This window comes from Hyperolius riggenbachi, chromosome 5 (genome assembly GCF_040937935.1).
Source record: "Hyperolius riggenbachi isolate aHypRig1 chromosome 5, aHypRig1.pri, whole genome shotgun sequence".
Classification (NCBI taxonomy): Eukaryota; Metazoa; Chordata; class Amphibia; order Anura; family Hyperoliidae; genus Hyperolius; species Hyperolius riggenbachi.
In genome coordinates this window covers 86914323-86934551 of record NC_090650.1, presented here as the reverse complement: position 1 = coordinate 86934551, position 20229 = coordinate 86914323, and the positions used below count along the sequence as shown (strand labels likewise).

Below are 20229 nucleotides of genomic sequence, written 5' to 3'. Positions count from 1 at the left end.
ACGCAGCCGCGTCAGCACCGCCCAAGTCGCAAAGTAGAGACACTGCTTATGTCCAATATATGAATGTTTCTTGGGACTAAGCCCGACTCATCAGGCAAGTGACTCCTGAGTAATTTTTATGAGAGTTGAATTTTTGACCAATAAAGTTTCTTCAGTTTGAACAATTGCTTTGGTGCTAAATTTACAAATCAAATTTTTCTTCCATAAACATATTTTATTTCACTTGGAAATCTGTAGAAAATATTTTGCAGCAGTCGCGGATTAATGCGTGCAGAAAAAAAATGAGCCTATCTGTTCAGGCGTATCCCCTTTGGCCTGGAGTGGCCACGTTCTCTGGGTTAATATGATAAGCTTTGTCAGTTAGCTACTCATTTGTGACCAATTATTGCTGGAGTGGATGGATTTAGCGAGCCGGCCAGGCTGTGTTTTGACAAGGGCTGTTTTTACCCATCACAGGGCTGCCTGGAATCTTACAAGACAAAACAAACGTCTCTCAATTGTGCAAGGCAGGGATATTATTTTAATGATCTCTGTCAATGAAAGTCATAATGAGCTGAAGTCACTGCTGTCTCCTCAGGCTACTCTGTGGATTTACACATGGTGAGTAAGTGACAGGAGAATGCTCATTTCACTAACTTGCAGGCTGTGTCAATAACAATGGAAGTGTTGGGAGCAAACTAGGGAAGGTTCCTCAAACTAATGAAGGTGTGTCTAATCAAATCTAACTAATGCAAAACAGGAACCGAGTGTTCTATTAAACAGAATAGAACAGAAAAGGAACTTATGGTATACGGACAGAGCTGTTCTCCCATGTGGCTTCCCAGCCATTCTTAGAGAACTAACATAAAGCTTATCAGTACTAGTTACATATTCACAGTCATTTACCTCATAAAGTAATCCTAACAGGCCTCTAAACAGTGTGGCAGTGACATTTATTACGTGGTGTAATTAAAGGTTCACCAAATATGAATCAACCTTAAAGCACTCTGGACACAAAGGTTTCCTACATCTGTGTAAGCACTCCGTGGCAGAGCTTTGTTTTTTTTCTGTGTTCTGGGGGGTGCTTTGGGGTGCTGAAGCACCCCCTAAAACTGTCCAAGCACCCCTAAAGCACCCCTCAGCATGAACTGACTTTCGGCGTCTAATAGACGCCACACAGTTCACCGGCAGCAGCAGCCCGCAGCTCATAGCGCAGCTCTGGCAGAGCAGGGCTACGGTAAAATGGCGCCAAAGCCCTACTCTGGAGACTTCAAGTCTGCAGTGCAGGGCACCGGGCGCCATTTTCCCGTAGCCCTGCTCTCAGCGCGGGAAGTTTCAGTTCAGGAAGTCGGGGACGTTGCTGGCTGACTGCAGAGGATCGTGGGAGCTGCGCGCCGGATGGAGGCCAGGACAGGAGGTCTTCTGCAGGTGAGTAAATGTTTTTTTTTTTTATTTATTTGAGGTCTTTTCTGGGCAAATCTGCCACATGATTTAAGTGTTTTCTGGGCAAATATGCCACATGATTAAAGTGTTTTCTGGTCAAATCTGCCATATGATTGAACGTGTTTTCTGGGCAAATCTGCCAGATGATTGAACGTATTTTCTGGTCAAATTTGCTGACATGATTGAATGTGTTTTCTGGTCCAATCTACCACATGATTGAACATATTTTCTGGGCAAATCTGCTCACATTACGTGTATTTTCTTAAGAAAACCTGCACAATTATGTGAATTTTCTGGGGAAAGGGTCACCAAAACTTGGGCCCACTGTCTTTGCGTTGCACTTCTAAATTACAGTTAGCTCCGCCCTCATCCAGTGATGGCCACTCCCACTTTTGCAGGTTATAGCCACACCCATTTGGTCATCAGCTACCCCAGAAGTTGGTCCAGCACCTGCATAACACCCCCCCCCCCTCCAAAAAAAATCCTGTAGCCGCCACTGGCATGTCTTGTGTGAAACTGAAATGTTAGCTTCCATAACATCCTTCAGAAATGATAGAATTGCACAAACATCTGCTTGCAAGCATTCACCATCAAAGAGGCAAATGCGGATAATGAATCCCACTAAAGACTGTCTGCACACAGTTTCTATGTCCTCTCTCCATGATCCAGGATATGTTGGCAATGAGGACAATGTGACTCATTCGAGGTAGGGTAGTGTGGATTCTCCCAGTTTATATACTTGGAGGTGTAACATTTTATCAAGTATTTAGAATAACGCAGTGGACATTCAGAGGCTGTCGCAGGAGGCATTTGCAATCAATAACGCTCCTAACAGCTCAGAGCAAAGCGTTAAATGTGAATTAAAAGCTCATGAAAGGTTAAAAACAAATGAGGATCAACAAATTATGTCATTTCTAATGATCAAGTTGGAAAATTAAGTAAGTGAGAAATGTGTTCTGGTTGCCAAACAGAAGGCAATGCCTTTAGGGAGAGGCTGCGAATACTGGAACCTATCCCCACCCGGATATGATCACACTGGAGACATAAGACCAGCCATTCTCCAGCATACTGCTAACTGCGGACTTTATCTGCGCAGAATTTATCTGCGCAAAAACACATAAGCCAAGAAACTTGGCTATGCACCAGTCAGCCACATTACACTGGCTAAACTGAAGTGAAAAAACAGTAGTTCAAACACACACACAAGGAGGAGGAGCCCCCCGGCATGAAGTAAAGACACCGCACATGAGAGGAGGAGCGCCGGCCGGACAGGAAAGAGTAACAGCTCTGCTGCCGAGACTTGTTGATTGTCGCCTAATCGAATGCCGCTAGCAATGTGCTCTCGCTTCCAGCAAAATTTTCCAACGTGTGTGACCAACCAAACAGATTGATTTCCATGCATGGTTTGCGGCATCAATTTCTATTCAGCAGGAGGAGGTGGCAGGCATGGCAGCACTTCACAGGGGAGGTTACATGTGATTGACCAACTGCAGGGATGTGCAGAGCCTAAATATAGGCAGGTTACACAACTTGCATTCAAAATTCAAAAATCTATTTCTATTGCAGTGAATATCGGTGGGTAAAATTGTGTCGTGCAAGGCTACCTTTAGTCTAATCAATTTGTATTTTGGATAAGCTGGGAAAAAAACTAAAATCAATTGTTTTCTAAGAAGGATTTGATTTTTTTTGTGTGTGTGCCAATAAACATCTGTATTCTTTAGTTTTTACTTTGACCTATCCATAAGAATTCTCAAAACCAATAAAAATGTTTTTTCTCATATAATTTATTAACTGTGATACAGTTACAAAAAAACCCCCAGACAGCATTTGATCATTCAATGTAAAGGATAGCCAACACCTGCTCTTTACTTTAGGAACCATGATCAAGTGTTGGAGATTTGCCTCTGGGATTTTCTGTCCTTGTAAATGTCCTTCATTCTTAACACTAATGAGTTTCACAAGACAATCCCAATTTAGCGTGAGAGTTAGGGCAATAAAATGGTATTTAAGCAGGAAGAGAAGGATTTATCATACAATTTACTAAATACTCTATTTAGACATATTGTAGCACACTAATGTATGGAGATACACTAGCAAACAACTAGCTTAGGCAGAGATCACGGGGATGGTCATTTTAAGGTACGTACACACCTTTGATTTATGTTGCCCGATTTGATCTCCTTAGGCGACATCGCTATGCCGACCAGTACAAACGTGTGTCTGCTGTGTGTGTACGAAGGGGCGGGGGAGGGAGGGAAATTACACATTGGGCGAGGGAGCAGCCAAGTTTATCTGCTAGACGGATCACTTGTTGAGTGGTGGTCATTGGCTACTGTACACACCGGACTCTCAGCAAAGGTGGTCGTTACGTAACTAGAAATGTCGTATGCAAGTCAATGTGACAATGTTGGGGAGACTGCTCTGTATCACAGCTTGTGTCTCATAATTCTACAATCCATAATAAGAAATATGCAGTAAACATGCAATTTGGGTTAGTTACAGCCTCCTATACACTTCATATCACATTTTTCTAACTGAAGTCTAACCATACCACCTATAATAATGTATGCGTGTATGGGCCAGGGACATCCTGTTACTGTTGACTTTGTGCCGTCTTGAGGGGGACTCCTGAACACACGTTAGCTTTCTGGAGCAAACAATCAGGAGTGATCATTTCGAATGAGAAAAAGACCCTACAGGCTTATGTCTAGTTACAGAAACAAGATAGTAAGCTGAAAGATCCATAAAACTTTTATCAGTGCTGTTGTCTTTGTCTTGTTTCATTGAAGAAATAAAACTATCTCAGAATGGGGATGCAGCCGTTAACATCGACTTCAACATACATGTGACCGCTTTAAAGAAAGAGCTGGCCGCCACTAAACAATCTAAAATAAGGCGAGACATTGAGGATTACAAATTGGGCAGAGTCTATACCTGGCAACAGGAACGACGGAACGCTCGAGGGAGGCGGCCGCAAGATCCAGATAGCCGGGGACCGGAGGACAAGCCGTCGCGTCATTCTCGCCCCGGAAGTGGGAAGCCGCAACCCGGAAGTGGTAACCCGCGCCAACCAGGAAACCAACCAAGGCCTGTGAAGCGACGCCGACATCCGAAAAAGAAAGGCTCGCAACAGGGTGAGCAAGGAAGCACCCCAGCAGAGACCACTGAGGACACTTTCCCGGAAGGTTCCAGTGCCGGTTCCTCTCGGGATTTTCACGAGGCCGAGACCAGTTCAGACACCGGAGGCACCGGCGGAGCCGGGGCTCCAGTGAGGTCCACAGAAAAGCGGAACCCCAGAGAACCGTTGCCACGGGATCAATATCCAAAGAGGGCCACGAAGCGCTAAAAGGGGTAAGCAACCCTGTAGTTAACATTTCCGTGTATAACTTGACAAAATCTGAATTGAGTGTTTTAAGTAAAGGCCTGGGATTTGTCCCTACGACTGAAGGTGATTTATTCACCTGGGAAGTGGACTTCTACAAGTTTGTACGATCCATTAAATTGAAAATGACATTTGCAGATAAACCTATGATAGAAGGTAGAACATTTTTCAAGAAAAGTGACTGGGTCCCTGATATAATGAACGCCTCTGTGAACTTGTTTGAGGGGGCGGTTTTGCATGAGGTTCGATCTTTATGGGAACAGCATAATCGGAAAAACAAAAAATCGTTGTATAGCAATTTGTCAGTGCTGGAGAGAGAAGCTCTCAGAAGTTTGCATGATAATGAGGGTATCATTGTATCAAAAGCAGATAAGGGAGGGGCCATTGTGGTTCAGGATAGGTCCCTATATGCCCAAGAGGCGATGTCTCAGCTTAATCAAGTTGTTCACTATAGAGAATGTTAAAGTGACCCAGGTTTTGAAATCAAAAAGAAAGCTGATGTGTTAATCCAGCAAGGGGTGGAGGATGGTGTGTTGGATGAGTCTACAGCAGCATTTTTGACTGCGGATAACCCACAAACGCCAATCCTATATTTACTACCGAAAATCCATAAATGTTTGGATGCCCCCCCTGGGCGTCCTATAGTATCTAGTGTGGGGTCTGTGCTGTATCCACTGGCCAAATATGTCGACTTTTACTTGCAGGACCTAGTCAAGAATGTAAAAACGTGTCTGATTGATACAAAAGATGTTTTGTGTAGATTAAGGGAGATTGGGCCAATTCCGGAGAATCTGTTATTGTGCACCCTAGATGTGCAAAGTCTTTTTACGTCGATCCCTCATGATGAGGGCATGCGTCGGATTGAAGAAAAATTATTGGAAACTGCAATTCCCAATGAGAGGATCTTTTTCCTGTTGGATGCATTGGAGTTAATATTGCATTCCAATTATTTCCGTTTTCTCGATAAATTTTACATTCAATGTCAGGGCACGAGTATGGGTTCTCCGGTGGCTCTATCCTTTGCAAATTTGTTTCTCACTGACCTGGAAAGGGCAATGTTTATCGACCACGAAAAGTACGGGAAGCATATTGTAACGTTTTTTCGGTTCGTGGATGACATCTTTATATTGTGGAACGGATCTCAGGAGCTGTTCAAGGAGATGGTGGACGAGGCAAATTTAGCCCATCCGACCATCAAATTTTCAGCAGATTGTTCTGTAAGCAATATTAATTATCTTGATGTGACGGTCTATATTGAAAATGGTGAATTGTGTACACGTCTGTTTCAGAAACCGACAGAAAGGAACAATCTGCTACGTACGGATAGCTTCCATGCGGCCACAGTTAAAAGGGGTATCCCCAAAGGCCAGTTTTTGCGAGCGCGCAGAATCTCGTCGAAAATCGAAGATTATGAAAAATCGGCGGAACTGCTGATCGATAAAATGTTGGAAAAGGGGTATGATGAAACAACCCTTAGAAAGGTCAGTGAGGAGGTGAAGTCCATGGAAAGGGGAGATTTGTTGCTTCCCAAAAAGAAAAAAACATGTAATCGGTTACCTTTTGTGTGTGATTATGGCTATTTATCTGATCGGGTGCGCTCTGTGGTGCGGAAGTTTTGGCCGATCCTCAGACAGGATCCCGATTTTGGGAAACTCTTTGTGGATCCGCCGGTGTTTGCGTACCGCAGAGGGAAAACAGTGAAAAATTGGGTATGCAAATCTGATGTTGCCGTTAAGCCTAGGGTTAGTGTACCTAAACAGAGGAGAGGCACTGTACCATGCCTAAGCTGTAACTGCTGCAGTGGTATTATTAAAGGCAATAGTATTTCCCACCCATTCACAGGTAAAAAGGTCTTGGTTAAAGGTAGATACACTTGCTTAAGTACATATGTGGTGTATGGCTTCAAATGTCCCTGTGGCAAGGTATATATCGGTAAGACAGAGAGAGAGGTGAAAGCCCGAATACAAGAACATAAAAGAAATATTGTGAACTTTGCAAAAGGGAAAAAGAGTTATGAGACGTCTGTGTCAAGGCATTTTTTAGAATGTCGCCACAGCGCATCCCAATTGCGATGGTTTGTGATTGAGGATGTACCAGCCTTGTCGAGAGGAGGTGATAGGAAAAAACTTCTATTGCAGTGTGAGGCCAGGTGGATAAAGAAATTTGATTGTATTCAACCAAAAGGTCTTAATGAAAACGTAAGTCTCAAGTGTTTTCTCTCATATATGTCCTCTCTTACAGGCTTTATATGTGACTGCCCTAGAAAAGATATTGAAAATTGAAAAATGTATCAAGAATGGTATTGTAACCTATGTTGACTTTAGTTATCGGGGTAACTATTTCCTCAGTGATTCTCTGGGGTAGACACCGTCAGGTGTAGTTCCCCAAATGTGGACTAATAGATAATTGATGTAAGGACTGTGATGAACTTGTTTGTACATTGTTTATTATTTGCACTATGTTGGTTGTCCACCATGTGACCAGAATTATGGTCAGGTGGTTTCCTGTGGGTGGGGTATAAAGGTGTCACTGAAGTAGGGTGGGGCACACCTGCGGAAGGGCTACACCCGAAAAATGTCGTGTCTGTGCCTCTGCATACTCAATACAGTTGTTTGCTGAGCCATTGGTGTGCCGTCTCAGTTTTTTCTATTGTACAAGTATATGCAGGAGTGGTGGACCTGCAGGAGTTCAAGGCACCGGCAGCGGTCTAAGTTACTTGGACCTGACAGGTGAGCAAAAGTGTGGAACAATTACCTATCTCAAAATGGGGGTTTGGGGGTGGGGGTGGGGGTGTTCATTTAACATTTAACCAAAAGACCCCTCCTACTTAGTAATCATTAGTAGATACACAAGGTAAGAAAGAAGAATCCGGGCACCAACTAAAGGATGCAATCAATCACCTTTATTCCACCCCCATCATCCCCGACATACTTTGCAGTATGAATGGCCTGACAGCCATTTCGCTGGCGAATAACCCGCTTCGTCAGTGGTAAAGTTATGTGTGTAACTTTGCCTCTGATGAAATGGGTTATTCATCGCAAAATTCATACTGCAATTTATGTCGGGGATGATGGGGGTGGAATAAAGGTGACAGTTTGATTCCATCCTTTGTTGTTGGTGCCCAGATTCTTCTTACCTTGCGTATCTACTTGAATGCATCAGTTTGTCTGGAGGCACAACTACCGCACCTGATACCCCCATAACTGCCGTGCAATCGAGTGCCGATCTACTCCTCTGCTTCTATCACTAATCAGTATTATGGAAGGGTCGTTATCACAACATTCAAAAAGCAACATAAACCTCTACCCACCTGCCTTGAATAGCTCACATGCCTATCCTGCTTAATGATAGAGAGGTGGGAAGAAAAATTGCCACTCCATCCCTTGCAAAACAGCCCCTCAAATGCTGAAAGGCCATGGTTTCTACTAGCTGAAGAGGACGCACATGCATGCAGGGTTACCTACTGCTCCCTTACAGCTACGGCTGGGTACAGGAGCTGGTAGATGTCAGAAAAGGAGCATCTTGCTATTTTTTTAGTGCATCAGGCTGCGGTGTTAAGAACATTTCTGTATTTTAGATTCCAAAGATGCAGTCACATGTCACTTTTCCAGCATTTAGGGTTGAGCTCTTCATGACCAAAACTCCAGGAGTGCCTTATGTAAGGATGATTGGCTCTAATTGAAATATGGGCTGTTCAGGACTTGGTCTAACAGTTTGAGCTGAAGAGGAGTGGGTTGCCTTAAAGTGAAACTAAACTCAGAACTTCCTCTCTGTTCTAAAAGATTACCTACAGCATCATAACTTTTAGGGGAAAATAAAATCTCTACTACAATTTATGCAAATCCTAAAAAAAAAACCTTGAAGTTTTAACTCAGATTAACATTTGCAGGGAGCACTGAAAGGGTTAAGCCTCAGTGTTTACTGTATGGGGAGACGTCTAAGCAGAGCTCTCCTGCAGTCTATACACAGTTTCTGACAAGAACTAATTAATTTGATGTAGCTAAACGCAGAACCAAAGAAGTGCATTTTTCCAGCAATGACATGTGGAATAAAGACTTTTCATTGTGCGCTGTGCAAAAGTTCGGGTCTGCTTGAATGCTGAACTAATATTACAAAAACTATAAAAGCACTACAGGCAAACTATCATCACTGCAGCTAGAAAATTTGCATTTTCAGATGCATGACTGACGAATATAAAACATTCTTTGTATGAACTCTATGTATTCTTCCTGTTTGTGTGACCTGTACACAAGGCACAGCCGGTGTCATATTGCATTTATCTAGAAGATTGGGAGGTTGTGCTACATTTATTACATGTATTTGGATACTTCTGCCAACATAAACATTTGTTCCATTATGAAAAGCAACACTTCCAATTCAGCTGTGCACCATAACTCTTCAATCTGCACTTGTATCTACAGTCCGAAATTTGAGGTTTATTGAAATAGGACATTGCCATCTGTGCATCTCTATAATCAATTTCATTTTCACCTATGGCACACATTTCAGGTACTTTCTTCTTATGATGTGTAAACTGTATATAAAACTCTGATACTTCTGCAGTTTTCGATTTTTACATACAATAAAAACAAACAAACAGAAAGGCATACATTGTTTTCTCTACTCCACAGTCCATACTCCCTGTATAAGCACCTGCAAAAAGGCAGGGAAGAAAGTCGTGGGCGTGGCCATGGACAAAAATGTGGGTGTGGTGATGGGTGGAGCCAAATTTACATGAACTTAGCAATGGTGGGACATTAGACTAGGACAATGGTACAGGGGTGCAAAGCTCCTTAGCTACGCCACTGCAGACTCCGTAATGATGTCACCTTCAGTAGAAGGACTCCCCGCCTTTAGGTATAACCGATACCAGATCGGCCAGCCGGTGCTCAGTGTCCTGCAGGTACACCAAGCCTGCAAAAACCACAGGTAATATCGATAGAAGACACGGCATGCAGGATCTGTAGTAGCAAACAAGCTGTATTGGAGCAGACAATACACTACATGTTTCGGGTGGAGCCCTTCCTCAGGTGTCAGTAATGATGTCACCTTACTGGCTGGATAGTGGGGTAGTGGTGTGTAAGGTCTCATTTATATATATTAATTTTTTTGTTTTGTTTTTCTTACAAGCATACAGCATACATCATTTGGTGGTAACACACTGCATGAAGTTTGCCACAACCCATTACACTGCAACACTCCTGCCACACTGTGGTGCATTGCAGTGCGGTAAGCTGCATTACAAAGCAGCAGATACACGGCACCACACCACTGTGAAAGTGGCCTTGGAAAAAACACTTCAAGATATCTAAAATATACATTTAGCAGTCTCATGGAAGGTGTGTTGTAAGTGGCTATACAGTATTCTTTAGAAAGTAATGAAGAGCTAGGCATACACACACTCATACACAGTCCTATTCACTTACTGCAGACGTGAGGCGGGCCAGTGCTTGTATCTGCAGAATTCTGCTGTTTGCATCAGTTCCATTTTCCAGCTTATCAGCAGACCTGGGAATTAAATAGAAAAAGTTATTAATATATATATACTGTATGGCACAATTCCTGCTGTTCTTCAGTTTCGAGCTGCAATATATTCCAGCCAGCTTCCCTGTGAGCACTAAGCATGAATCTGTGTCATTTACAGACACCACACATATGACTATTAATGACTTCTACGCTGTACTCTGTAAGCATGCAAATATAAAACAAAGCACACTTCTCCATACTAGAAAAGGTGCACTTAAAAGGCTCTTGGACTGTTGGAAAGGCGCTATGAAAGTGGCCTGAGGGTGCCTTGCGGAAATCTGGAAGGCAGACAGCAGGGTAGCCGGGTGTGGAGAGCTTATAAAGGACACTCGCCTTTTGAAATGTCTTATTCATGAAGTAGTGAGGTGCTTTAAACCTCAACCGCTTTCTGTTCCATTAGAATCTGTTTTTTATTTGCAGGAAATGGTTTAAGCCCAATGGTTTATCACTTCGTATTTGGGAATAAAGAGCCGTAGAGTGTCGGTGTGTGTAAAGTGGTCTCTTTCTGACTGTGCAATAGATTACCAACAGATACCAACAGAGTGATCAAGCTGGCCAGTAGTTGAACAGGAAAACCGATGCGTGTATGGCTTGCTGAACTATAGCAACCTAGAGAACATGAGATCAGTAAAAGAAAAAGTAACAGCAGGGCTTGGCTATTCTATGCCATGTATATGGTGTGGCACTGACCTGTAAAGGGTTGCACTGGCATACTGGCCTTTTATTTTTTTATACCTGTGTAGTGGGTGTGTGCGTAAAACATTTGTCATGAAACAATCATATTTGGCACTGCTGAGAGCGGGATGCTAGTGGTCATTCTTAATGCTATTTTCTTTAGCAATAATTAAGTCAGGAAATGGGGGATTAGTTTCTTAATACTTTCCTGTTATCAGCTGTAATCTATAGCGGATTACTCCGTTGGTTTGGCTCTCAACTTAGCTTCTGGCCTAGGGTGCCTATTATATGGCTGTTCTTGATTTGTATATATATTTGATTTGTATAATATATATGTATAAAGTCAATTAATAAAGTACATTTTACTGATGATTTACTATAACATTTCTTTTTTTCTGTGGCACAAATTAATGGAACATTTGTAGGGCAGGTTTGGGTTCTTTGTGAGTGTTTTGTATACGAGTTCCTTGCTGTATTTTACATTTTAACAAGAAAGTGGACCTGTTAGTTGTGCATTTGTTTTGTATTCCTAACAGTAGCTAAACATCCATACAGAGAGCAAAAACATTCCCAGGTGAACAGGGCAAGTAAACGATGCATATGGTATAGTCTTAACATGTTTTAAACTATGGAGATATAATGTGTGCATGACAAACACCTTCTGAATTCATGCCATATGGCCAAGCAAGGTTTCAAAACAAACATGTCAGGAGACATATAGTGTTTGCCAGCAGATGAGCACAGGTTTGGGGCTTAGCAGAATCCTGCTAGACAGGAAATGTGGAGCTGAAGTGTCATCCAGGAAGGCAGAGCTGTCCACATAATCATCCAGCATTCAGTCAGTGTGTCTCCACACTGCGCCTGTCTGTCTCTGTAGGAGATGCGCTGATTCTAATGTATGTATAATAAGCCAGTCATCTGACAGCGAGCTAACAGCATGCGCTTTCTGCAGGCATCTCAATGTGATTTTACTGCATCTTCTCCACATGAGCCAAACAACCACCAGAACAGTCAGTTTAATGTACTCACGTCTGTGACGTTAATGTGATCTACTGCAAACGCTTCACTGCTGTTAGATCTGGGTCTTGGTTTACATGCTTTTACATTTGTGGATTCTTTGGACAGAATGGGTGAATTTATTACCGCCATGCTCTGAAAGGGAGTGTTTTTGTTTGGAATTTAAATCCTCTTACTTCATGTAAATTCATTTCTTCCGCCTATCATTTTCCAAGTGTTAAAAAGGAAAGTTCCTTGCCTCATTTGTTGTTACACATTAACAGCCCACTCCTTCCCCAGTGATATCATCCCCAGCTCTGTGCCATCTCCCAGCAACACCCACTTGGCACTCCCTAGAGGGCAGCATGACAAGCACAAGTAGCACAAGTCACTGACAGCTGTCTGCCTCTAAATTCAGTGAGCATCTGTCATTTCTTGGGAGAGAGGGGATCCTCTCAGTGCCAGAAGTGTCAGTACTACTACCCTCATCAGACTGATAACATGTCTCCTAACAAAATCCTCACATAGTGTACACGCCACATGCTTCCATGCATGAATAGACAGCTGTAAAAAAAAAACAAATTGCTGTGAATAAACTAAATATGACTATTCACCATACAACCTTTAAAGAGGAACTCCAGTGAAAATAATGTAATAAAAAAGTGCTTCATTTTTACAATAATTATGTATAAATGATTTAGTCAGTGTTTGCCCATTGTAAAATCTTTTAAATCCCTGATTTATATTCTAATATTTATCACATGGTGACACATTTACTGCTGGCAGGTGATGTAGCTGGTGCTTGCTTTTTTGGCAGTTGGAAACAGCTGTAAACAGCTATTTCCCACAATGCAACAAGGTTCACAGACAGGAAACTGCCAGGACCATGGTCCTCAAGAGTTTCTTGTGGGAGGAGTTTCACCAAAATATCAGCCATACAGACCCCCCTGATGGTCTGTGAAAAGGAATAGATTTCTCATGGAAAAGGGGGTATCAGCTACTGATTGGGATGAAGTTAAATTCTTGGTCACGGTTTCTCTTTAAAGCACATTTTTAAACGGGCTTAGGTCATCTGTGTGATATAAAAATGTTAAAAAGCACAGTTCTAGAGGATGACAACCCTCTGCACATATAAAACACAATGCAGCAGGGATTATATAAAGCTATATAATACAGTATGATGTTAACATAATTGCGGTGTTGAAACACAACAGACTGCTGCATGTAGGTTGCGGCTACATTTTAAATGTGCAGGCCGAATAATTATTTTTCCATCGGATTTTATAGCGTTGCTTTTAAAAGTCACACATCAGTCAAAGTGAGAAGTTAGCATTCTAACTGTGCCAGGGGAGGCAATCTAGCAGCCGAATAGATTGGGTTTACAGTCTCACATTTATCTTCCGCAGCTGGCTAGCAGCTAGTCTAATCCCCGCAACTGTCACCATTCTAATTGTCTCATTTTCCCAAGCTCCGATACTGCAGAATGTACCGTAAGCCTGTCTTGGGTTTCGAGCACCGTCTGAGCCCTCTGCATTCTCACTCCCACACAGCAGGAGTGGGCGGCTACACAGCACCAAATCATGTGACTTATGAATGATGGCATTACATAAAGTGTGGATTAAAAGTAATCTAGCTAAACTAAGTAAACTTTTAACACGGAGTTGTGCTGATTCCTTGGCAGCCTTTGCAATCTCTGATGCTGTTTGAATCTGGATTTTTTTTTTTTGAAGGGGAATAGATAACATTTTTTTCTTTCATTTACAGGTAGTCCCAATTAACAAAGGCGATAAGGACTGTAGGTTCGTTCTTAACCTAAATCCTTGTATAAGTCAGAACATTGATCCACCTGTGCTTCCCTTTACCTCCGGTGCCCACCTCTGTGCCACCTATGTTTCCTGTGCCTTCTCTGTGCCTCTAATGTGCCCCCCGTGCCTTCAGTGCCTCTGTTTGTGCCACCTCTGCCCCCCGTGCCTCCACTGCGTCCCTCTGTGCCACCTCTGCCCCTCATGCCTCCACTGTGTCCCTCTGTGCCACATCTGCCCCTCGTGCCTCCGCTGTGTCCCTCTGTGCCACCTCTGCCCCCCGTGCCTCCGCTGTGTCCCTCTCTGCCACCCCTGCCCTCCATGCCTCTGCTGTGTCCCTCTGTGCCACCTCTGCCCCCCGTGCGTCCGCTGTGTCCCTCTGTGCCTCCTCTGCCCCCCGTGCCTCCGCTGTGTCCCTCTGTGCCACCTCTGCCCCTGTGCCTCCGCTGTGTCCCTCTGTGCCACCTCTGCCCCCCCATGCCTCCGCTGTGTCCCTCTGTGCCACCTCTGCCCCCCGTGCCTCCGCTTTGTCCCTTTGTGCTACCTCTGCCCCCGTGCCTCCCCTGTGTCCCTCTGTGCCACATCTGCCCCTCATGCCTCCACTTTGTTCCTCTGTGCTACCTCTGCCCCCCATGCCTCCATCATGCCCCACTGTGCCACCCCTGTCCTTCTGTGCTCTAGTTAGGGAGAACAGAGGTTTGGAGCAGACTTGGGCGAGTTGATCCATGACATCTGGAGTTGGATATTCTGACACATTTTTCAAACGAACTGTAAAAGGTCAAACAAGGCTATGATTATCATAGACAGAGGCATGAAGGCAACACTGGGCTTTCTTACTGGAAACTATGGCTGTATTCACTTCATAAGTGGAAGGTGTGTCCAAGGCAGATCTAGTGTATGGCGTGCATGCAAAAAAGGCTCCTGGACAAAAGGGCTCCAGATGTTGCTGATTTCAGTTATAAAAGAGTGCCAGATAACTTTATAAAAGGGCACCGGATATAGCTGGTAAGCCTGCTTTTATTTATAAAAGGGCAGCAGATGTAGCCAATAAACATGATTTTGTTTATAAATAGGTGCCTGTTTGTAGCCAGTGTAAAATAATATAAACAGTATTCAAAATGATCATTGTAGGTGCAATATTGAAAAGATATAACCAGTAAAGATATAACCGGTATTTGGCTTGTTCAAAATAACTGGTGGTTTGTGTGGACTGTAGTAGCCACAAATAAAATGAAACAGATAATGAGGCCAAAATGTAGTTGTAAAAATAGAGCAGTTATTATATTAAGGGTATATAGTGTAAATTTACCGTAATTGAAATCAGGTCCTTTACTTAACCAAAACATTTCCATGATATAGCAGATAAAATAACGGGAGCCCCTTTCCCCCCTTATAGCCGCTAATCACAGCAAATAACATTGAATTCTATGGTAAAGCCCTTTTGAACTGATGCCCAGTAGATGCCTTCCATGGAAACTCATACAGATTTAAAGTAGGGACCAAAAATATTATAATATATTTAACGATTTCAGCCGCCCGGACATGATCCTCACGTCCAGGCGGCTGCTCTGCTGTCCCCCAGTAGCCCTGGGATCAGTGAACGGGAACATGGTTCCTGTTCACCGATCTAAGTTGTCAGCAGAAAAACTGACAGTTTCTAATCAGAGAGTTTTTCTAAAGAAAAAAAAAAATTCCCAGTCCTCCTTGTGCTTCTGGTAAGCGAGAAGCACAAGAAAAAAAAGGTGGCCATCTTCTGGCCAAATAGTAAAACTACATCTACATACATTTTTCATGACAATTTACACATATTATAAAATTACAAATTAACTGTTTATTTCCCAACACCAAAAAAATTACCCAATAAAATTTTCTATAAAAAAAATAATTCCAATTGACAAAAAATGAACAAAACAAAAAACAAACAAACAAACAAACAAACAAACAGTTACCTAAGGATCTGAACTTTTCAAATATGCATGTGAAGGGGTATACCACGATATTTTTTTTTAAATTATAAGCCTGTAAATAGGATGGACGCAAAACTAAAAAAATGCACCTTTATTTCCAAATAAAATATTGGCGCCATACATTGTGATAGGGACAACATTTAAATGGTGTAATAACCGGGACAAACAAAATACATACCGGTTTTTATTATGGTAACATGTATTATTTTATAGCTATAGTGGCAGAAAACTGAGAAATAATGATTTTTTTCCATTTTTTCTTAATATTCCTGTTAAAATGCATTTATAAAAAAAATAATTCTTAGCAAAATGTACCACCCAAAGAAAGCCTAATTAGTGGCAGAAAAAACAAGATATAGATCAATAAATTGTGATAAGTGTGATAAAGTTATTAACGAATGAATGGGAGGTGAAAATTGCTCTGATGCATAAGGTGAAAAATCCCTGCGGGCTGAAATGGTTAAAGGGAACCTGAAGTGAGCAGTATATAGAGGCTGCCATATTGATTTCCTTTTAAACGATACCAGTTTCCTGGCAGCCCTGCTGATCTATTTGGATGCAGTAGTGTCTGAATCGCACACCTGAAACAAGCATTTAGCTAATCTTGTCAGATCTGACAATGTCAGAAACACCTGATCTGCTGCATGCTTGTTCAGGTTCTATGGCTACAAGTATTAGAGGCAGAGGATCCACAGGACTGCCAGGAAACTGGTATTGCTTAAAAGTAAATAAATATGGCAGCCTCCATATCCCTCTCACTTCACGTGTCCTTTAAAAAGGGCATCTTCCACAGCACTTTACAGACATACCAAGAAACCATGACAAGGTCTTATAACACTCCATATACCAGTATATGGAGGTATATGCGGCTGGGTTTTTCATTTCATTTAGAGACCGACACTTTTGTAACACCTTATAAAAGAGACCCTGTTTTGCTTTTTGGTTTGACATGTTTAAAAGGCCACGTGTGATGCAAAGTGATTGTCACCACTGCCCGCTGGGTTTAATACTCTATGCATTTTTATATTTACTTCTGAGTAAACATTTAAAAAAAGATTTTGTAATCTTCCCCAAAATTTAAATAATTGACCTAAACCCCTTTGCAACTTTGTTCTAGTGGGTTTTACTTAACGACCACCTAACGCCGATAGGCGACAGCAGGTCGTAAGTGGAATTGAACGAGCGGCCGTTCCATGTCAGTTCACGGAGGGTGTCTCCGTGAACAGCCTGCGAGCCTCTGATCACGGCTCGCAGGCTAAATGTAAACACGCGGGGAAGAAATCCCCGGTGTTTACATCATACGGCATCGCCGCAAAGGAGATCGGCGATCCCCGGCCTCTGATTGGCCGGGAATTGCTGTCATCTGATAGGCTGAAGCCTATCAGAGGCGGCGCAGGATGGATCGCCCTCCTGTGCCACCCATAGGAAGGAGGGGAGGGAAGGAAGGACAGAGAGGCTGGGTATCGCTGTGGAGGGGGGCTTTGAGGAGCCCCCGCCCCCGCTAAAGCAAAATAGCCGGCAGCGATCAGACCCCCCCAGCAGGACATCCCCCTAGTGGGGAAAAAAGGGGGGAGGGGGGAAGTCTGGTCGCCCTGGCTCAATCCTGATCTGTGCTGCGGGCTGGAGAGCCCACGCAGCACAGATCAATCAATAATCCCCTGGTCCTTAAGTGGTTAAGAACTAAGGTTTTGTGCGTACGTCAAGGTTTACAGTTGGGGCCTAAGCTTCCAGGAAATGTGCTGCAAATCTCAGCAAGAGTAATTGTTCCCCAACACATAAAAACGACAAGTTGACTTTCAGAAGTGTCTGCAGGCTCCAGCTTCTCATCATTCAGGCTGCCTCTGTTTAATGTTGTGTGACTGCTTCCATATAAGTGTGTACAACATTTACTACAGACACGTGTTAAGATATACTGACATGAAAGTAAAGGTATGTAGATGCACAAGGGATACCAATGACATGGAGTAGAATATATTCACAAAACAAGATATAAAACTTAAAGTAATACTTAAAGGGACCCTAAACAGGTTCTAAAATCAGAATTTCCACCTACCTTGGGCTTCCTCCAGCCCACCATAGGTCGTGAGGTCCCCTGGCGTCCTGGCTCCTCTATCAGTCCCGCTTGTCGGCTCCATTATTGTACGACTTCGACCTGAAGTAGTCAGGGCTGCTTCCCACTTGGCCGATATGCGTCATGGCGCCGGCCGCGCATGAGCAGGACTCTCACGCCGGCCGGTGTGATGACGCGTAAGCGGCCAGCGTGATGACGCTTATCGGCCAAGTGGGAAGCAGCCCTGACGACTTCAGGCCGAAGTCGTACAATAACGGAGCCGACAAGCGGGACTGGGAGAGGAGCCAGGAGGACGCCGGGGAACCATTCAGCCTACGGTGGGCTGGAGGAAGCCCCAGGTAAGTGGAAATCCTCATTTTAAAGCCTGTTTAGGGTCCCTTTAAGTGCACATAAACTGATGAGATAAATAATTGTATCCATCCTCCTACTTTTAAATATTACCTTTAGATATTCCACAGTTTTATGTTATGTTTAAAAACTTTAAAAAGTAGATTCATTGTTTTGTCTCAGCTCTATAACCGAGTCTGTCCTGTGTCTCTGAGTGCTCAAATATATAAACTATTGACTTTTTTTATCTATCCCCTACTCTCAGAAGCTCAGTTATCTGCCAGGAATCAGTGAGGAATGCTAGAGTCCCAACTGGAGAAGTTGCAAAGCTGAATATTAACTCTTTCAGGCAGAAAAAAAAGAAAAGCAACACAGCACATTTATTTGTATGCTATGCACTTGTACATGTACATGTCTATCATTATGTCACATGTCATTTAAGATTTCCTCATAGGAAACTTTTTGTGCATGATAATTGTGAGTGCAAGAATACCTGTCTATTCATAATTAAAATCAGAATCAATTGCACATATCTGCAGACATATGGAAAAGCTCTGACACGTAACATCAAGACTTCTCTCTGATCTACATCCCTACTCTAAAATAACAAGAGCATCCACGGTGGATTGTATAGTAACAGATAAACAAGAGAAGACTTATGTGGAGACTGCTTTACGCCTCCTTGGATACTGTGTATGGGTGAACTTCATTTATGCATAAAAAGCAAAAACGCATAGGAAAAGAACACAGGCTGGAGAAGGGGGAGGTAAAACTCATGCTTTTAGAGGAACCGCAGGTAACAAATAAGTATCCACAATAGGCCCTGCTGGTTTTCCATCTGCAGATAAATATTAACTATATCTGGCTTTGAAGAAGAAAGCTGATGCTTTAGAGACACGTGAGCGATTGGAGGAATAGAGTGATGTCACTACCCATCAATTGGGGGGGGGAGGGGACTTCCTGTCCCAAACGAGACGCTGTGTCTTGGGACTTCCTGACTCTGCACTAAGTCTCTCCTAAGCTAGCCACCGGCTAGGGTTAGATAGAGCGGTTCTGACAGCCGACTCATGTATACTACGCCACACTCCAGCAGCTTTGTGGTAAGCTCCACACAGATTTTTTAACCAGTGCAACTCAGGCACATTATTTCTATTACAGGCTGGTACATTAGGCTAACTTCTGATTAAAGTCAGTTCAGCGTCTTCTAGGTTGCTTAATTGTAGTATTTTTCCAGGAGGTAAAGATTCTGTATTCTCCATGTTCAGACTGCTTCTTTCCACTCGAGAGTCAAGCAGTAGTTGTGCTCAGGCGTAGTACGAGCCAGATGATGGGGATGAGCAGGCACAGAAGAGCCGAACCTGTTGGTGGGTTGCGAACATTATGGGTGGACAGATGGACACCCAGGAGTAACGGGGCTGCGGCGAGAGACTGAAACGGCTGCTAGGGGCAGGAAGAAGCCCCAGGTAAGTAAACTTGTTGCCCCTCACCTAGAAAGTCCTTTAAGCATCGCAATGGTGTACACCAATGATGACAGCTTAGAAACAAAGTAAATATAGGTTCATTTTTAGAGATAGTTTAAGGGATCTGAAAATGTTTTGAGGTCAGGTCTAAAAAAAGTTTAGACTAGGTTTTTTTTAAAGTGAACCAGAGACAAAGCACCCTCATGTATTTTACCATATATATCAGTGGGAACATTAGAGAAAACACCTACCCTGCTCTCTGTTTCATTCTTTACTGCTCAGCTTGCTTCTTACCAGCCCTGATAAAATCCCTAACTGAGCATTCAATCTGGCTTTGCTCAGGAAACATTATAGCTCAGTCTGTCTTCTCTGATGTTTTTTCAAGTCCAAGCCTGTCCCCTTCTGGCTCTGCTCAGGAATCATTACAGCTGAGTCATTATAGCAAAGCCAGACTGAATGCTCCGTCTGGGATTTTATCAGGGCTGATCAGAAGCAAGGTGAACAGTAAACAATAAAAAAGAAAGCAGGGTAGGTGTTTTCTCTAATGTTCCCACTGATCAATATGGTAAAATACATGAGGGTGCTTAGTCTCTGGTTCCCT

General features: G+C 43.1%; 1 protein-coding gene across 1 annotated transcript in view; it reads right to left on the bottom strand.

Moving 5' to 3' along the window:
- RAPGEF5 (Rap guanine nucleotide exchange factor 5) overlaps positions 1–20229 on the bottom strand; it is a 430024-nt gene that overhangs the window by 271204 nt on the left and 138591 nt on the right. The window contains exon 6 of the mRNA XM_068235962.1: positions 10231–10312. Coding sequence (XP_068092063.1) covers positions 10231–10312 — 82 coding nt within the window. The remainder of the gene's footprint in view (positions 1–10230; positions 10313–20229) is intronic.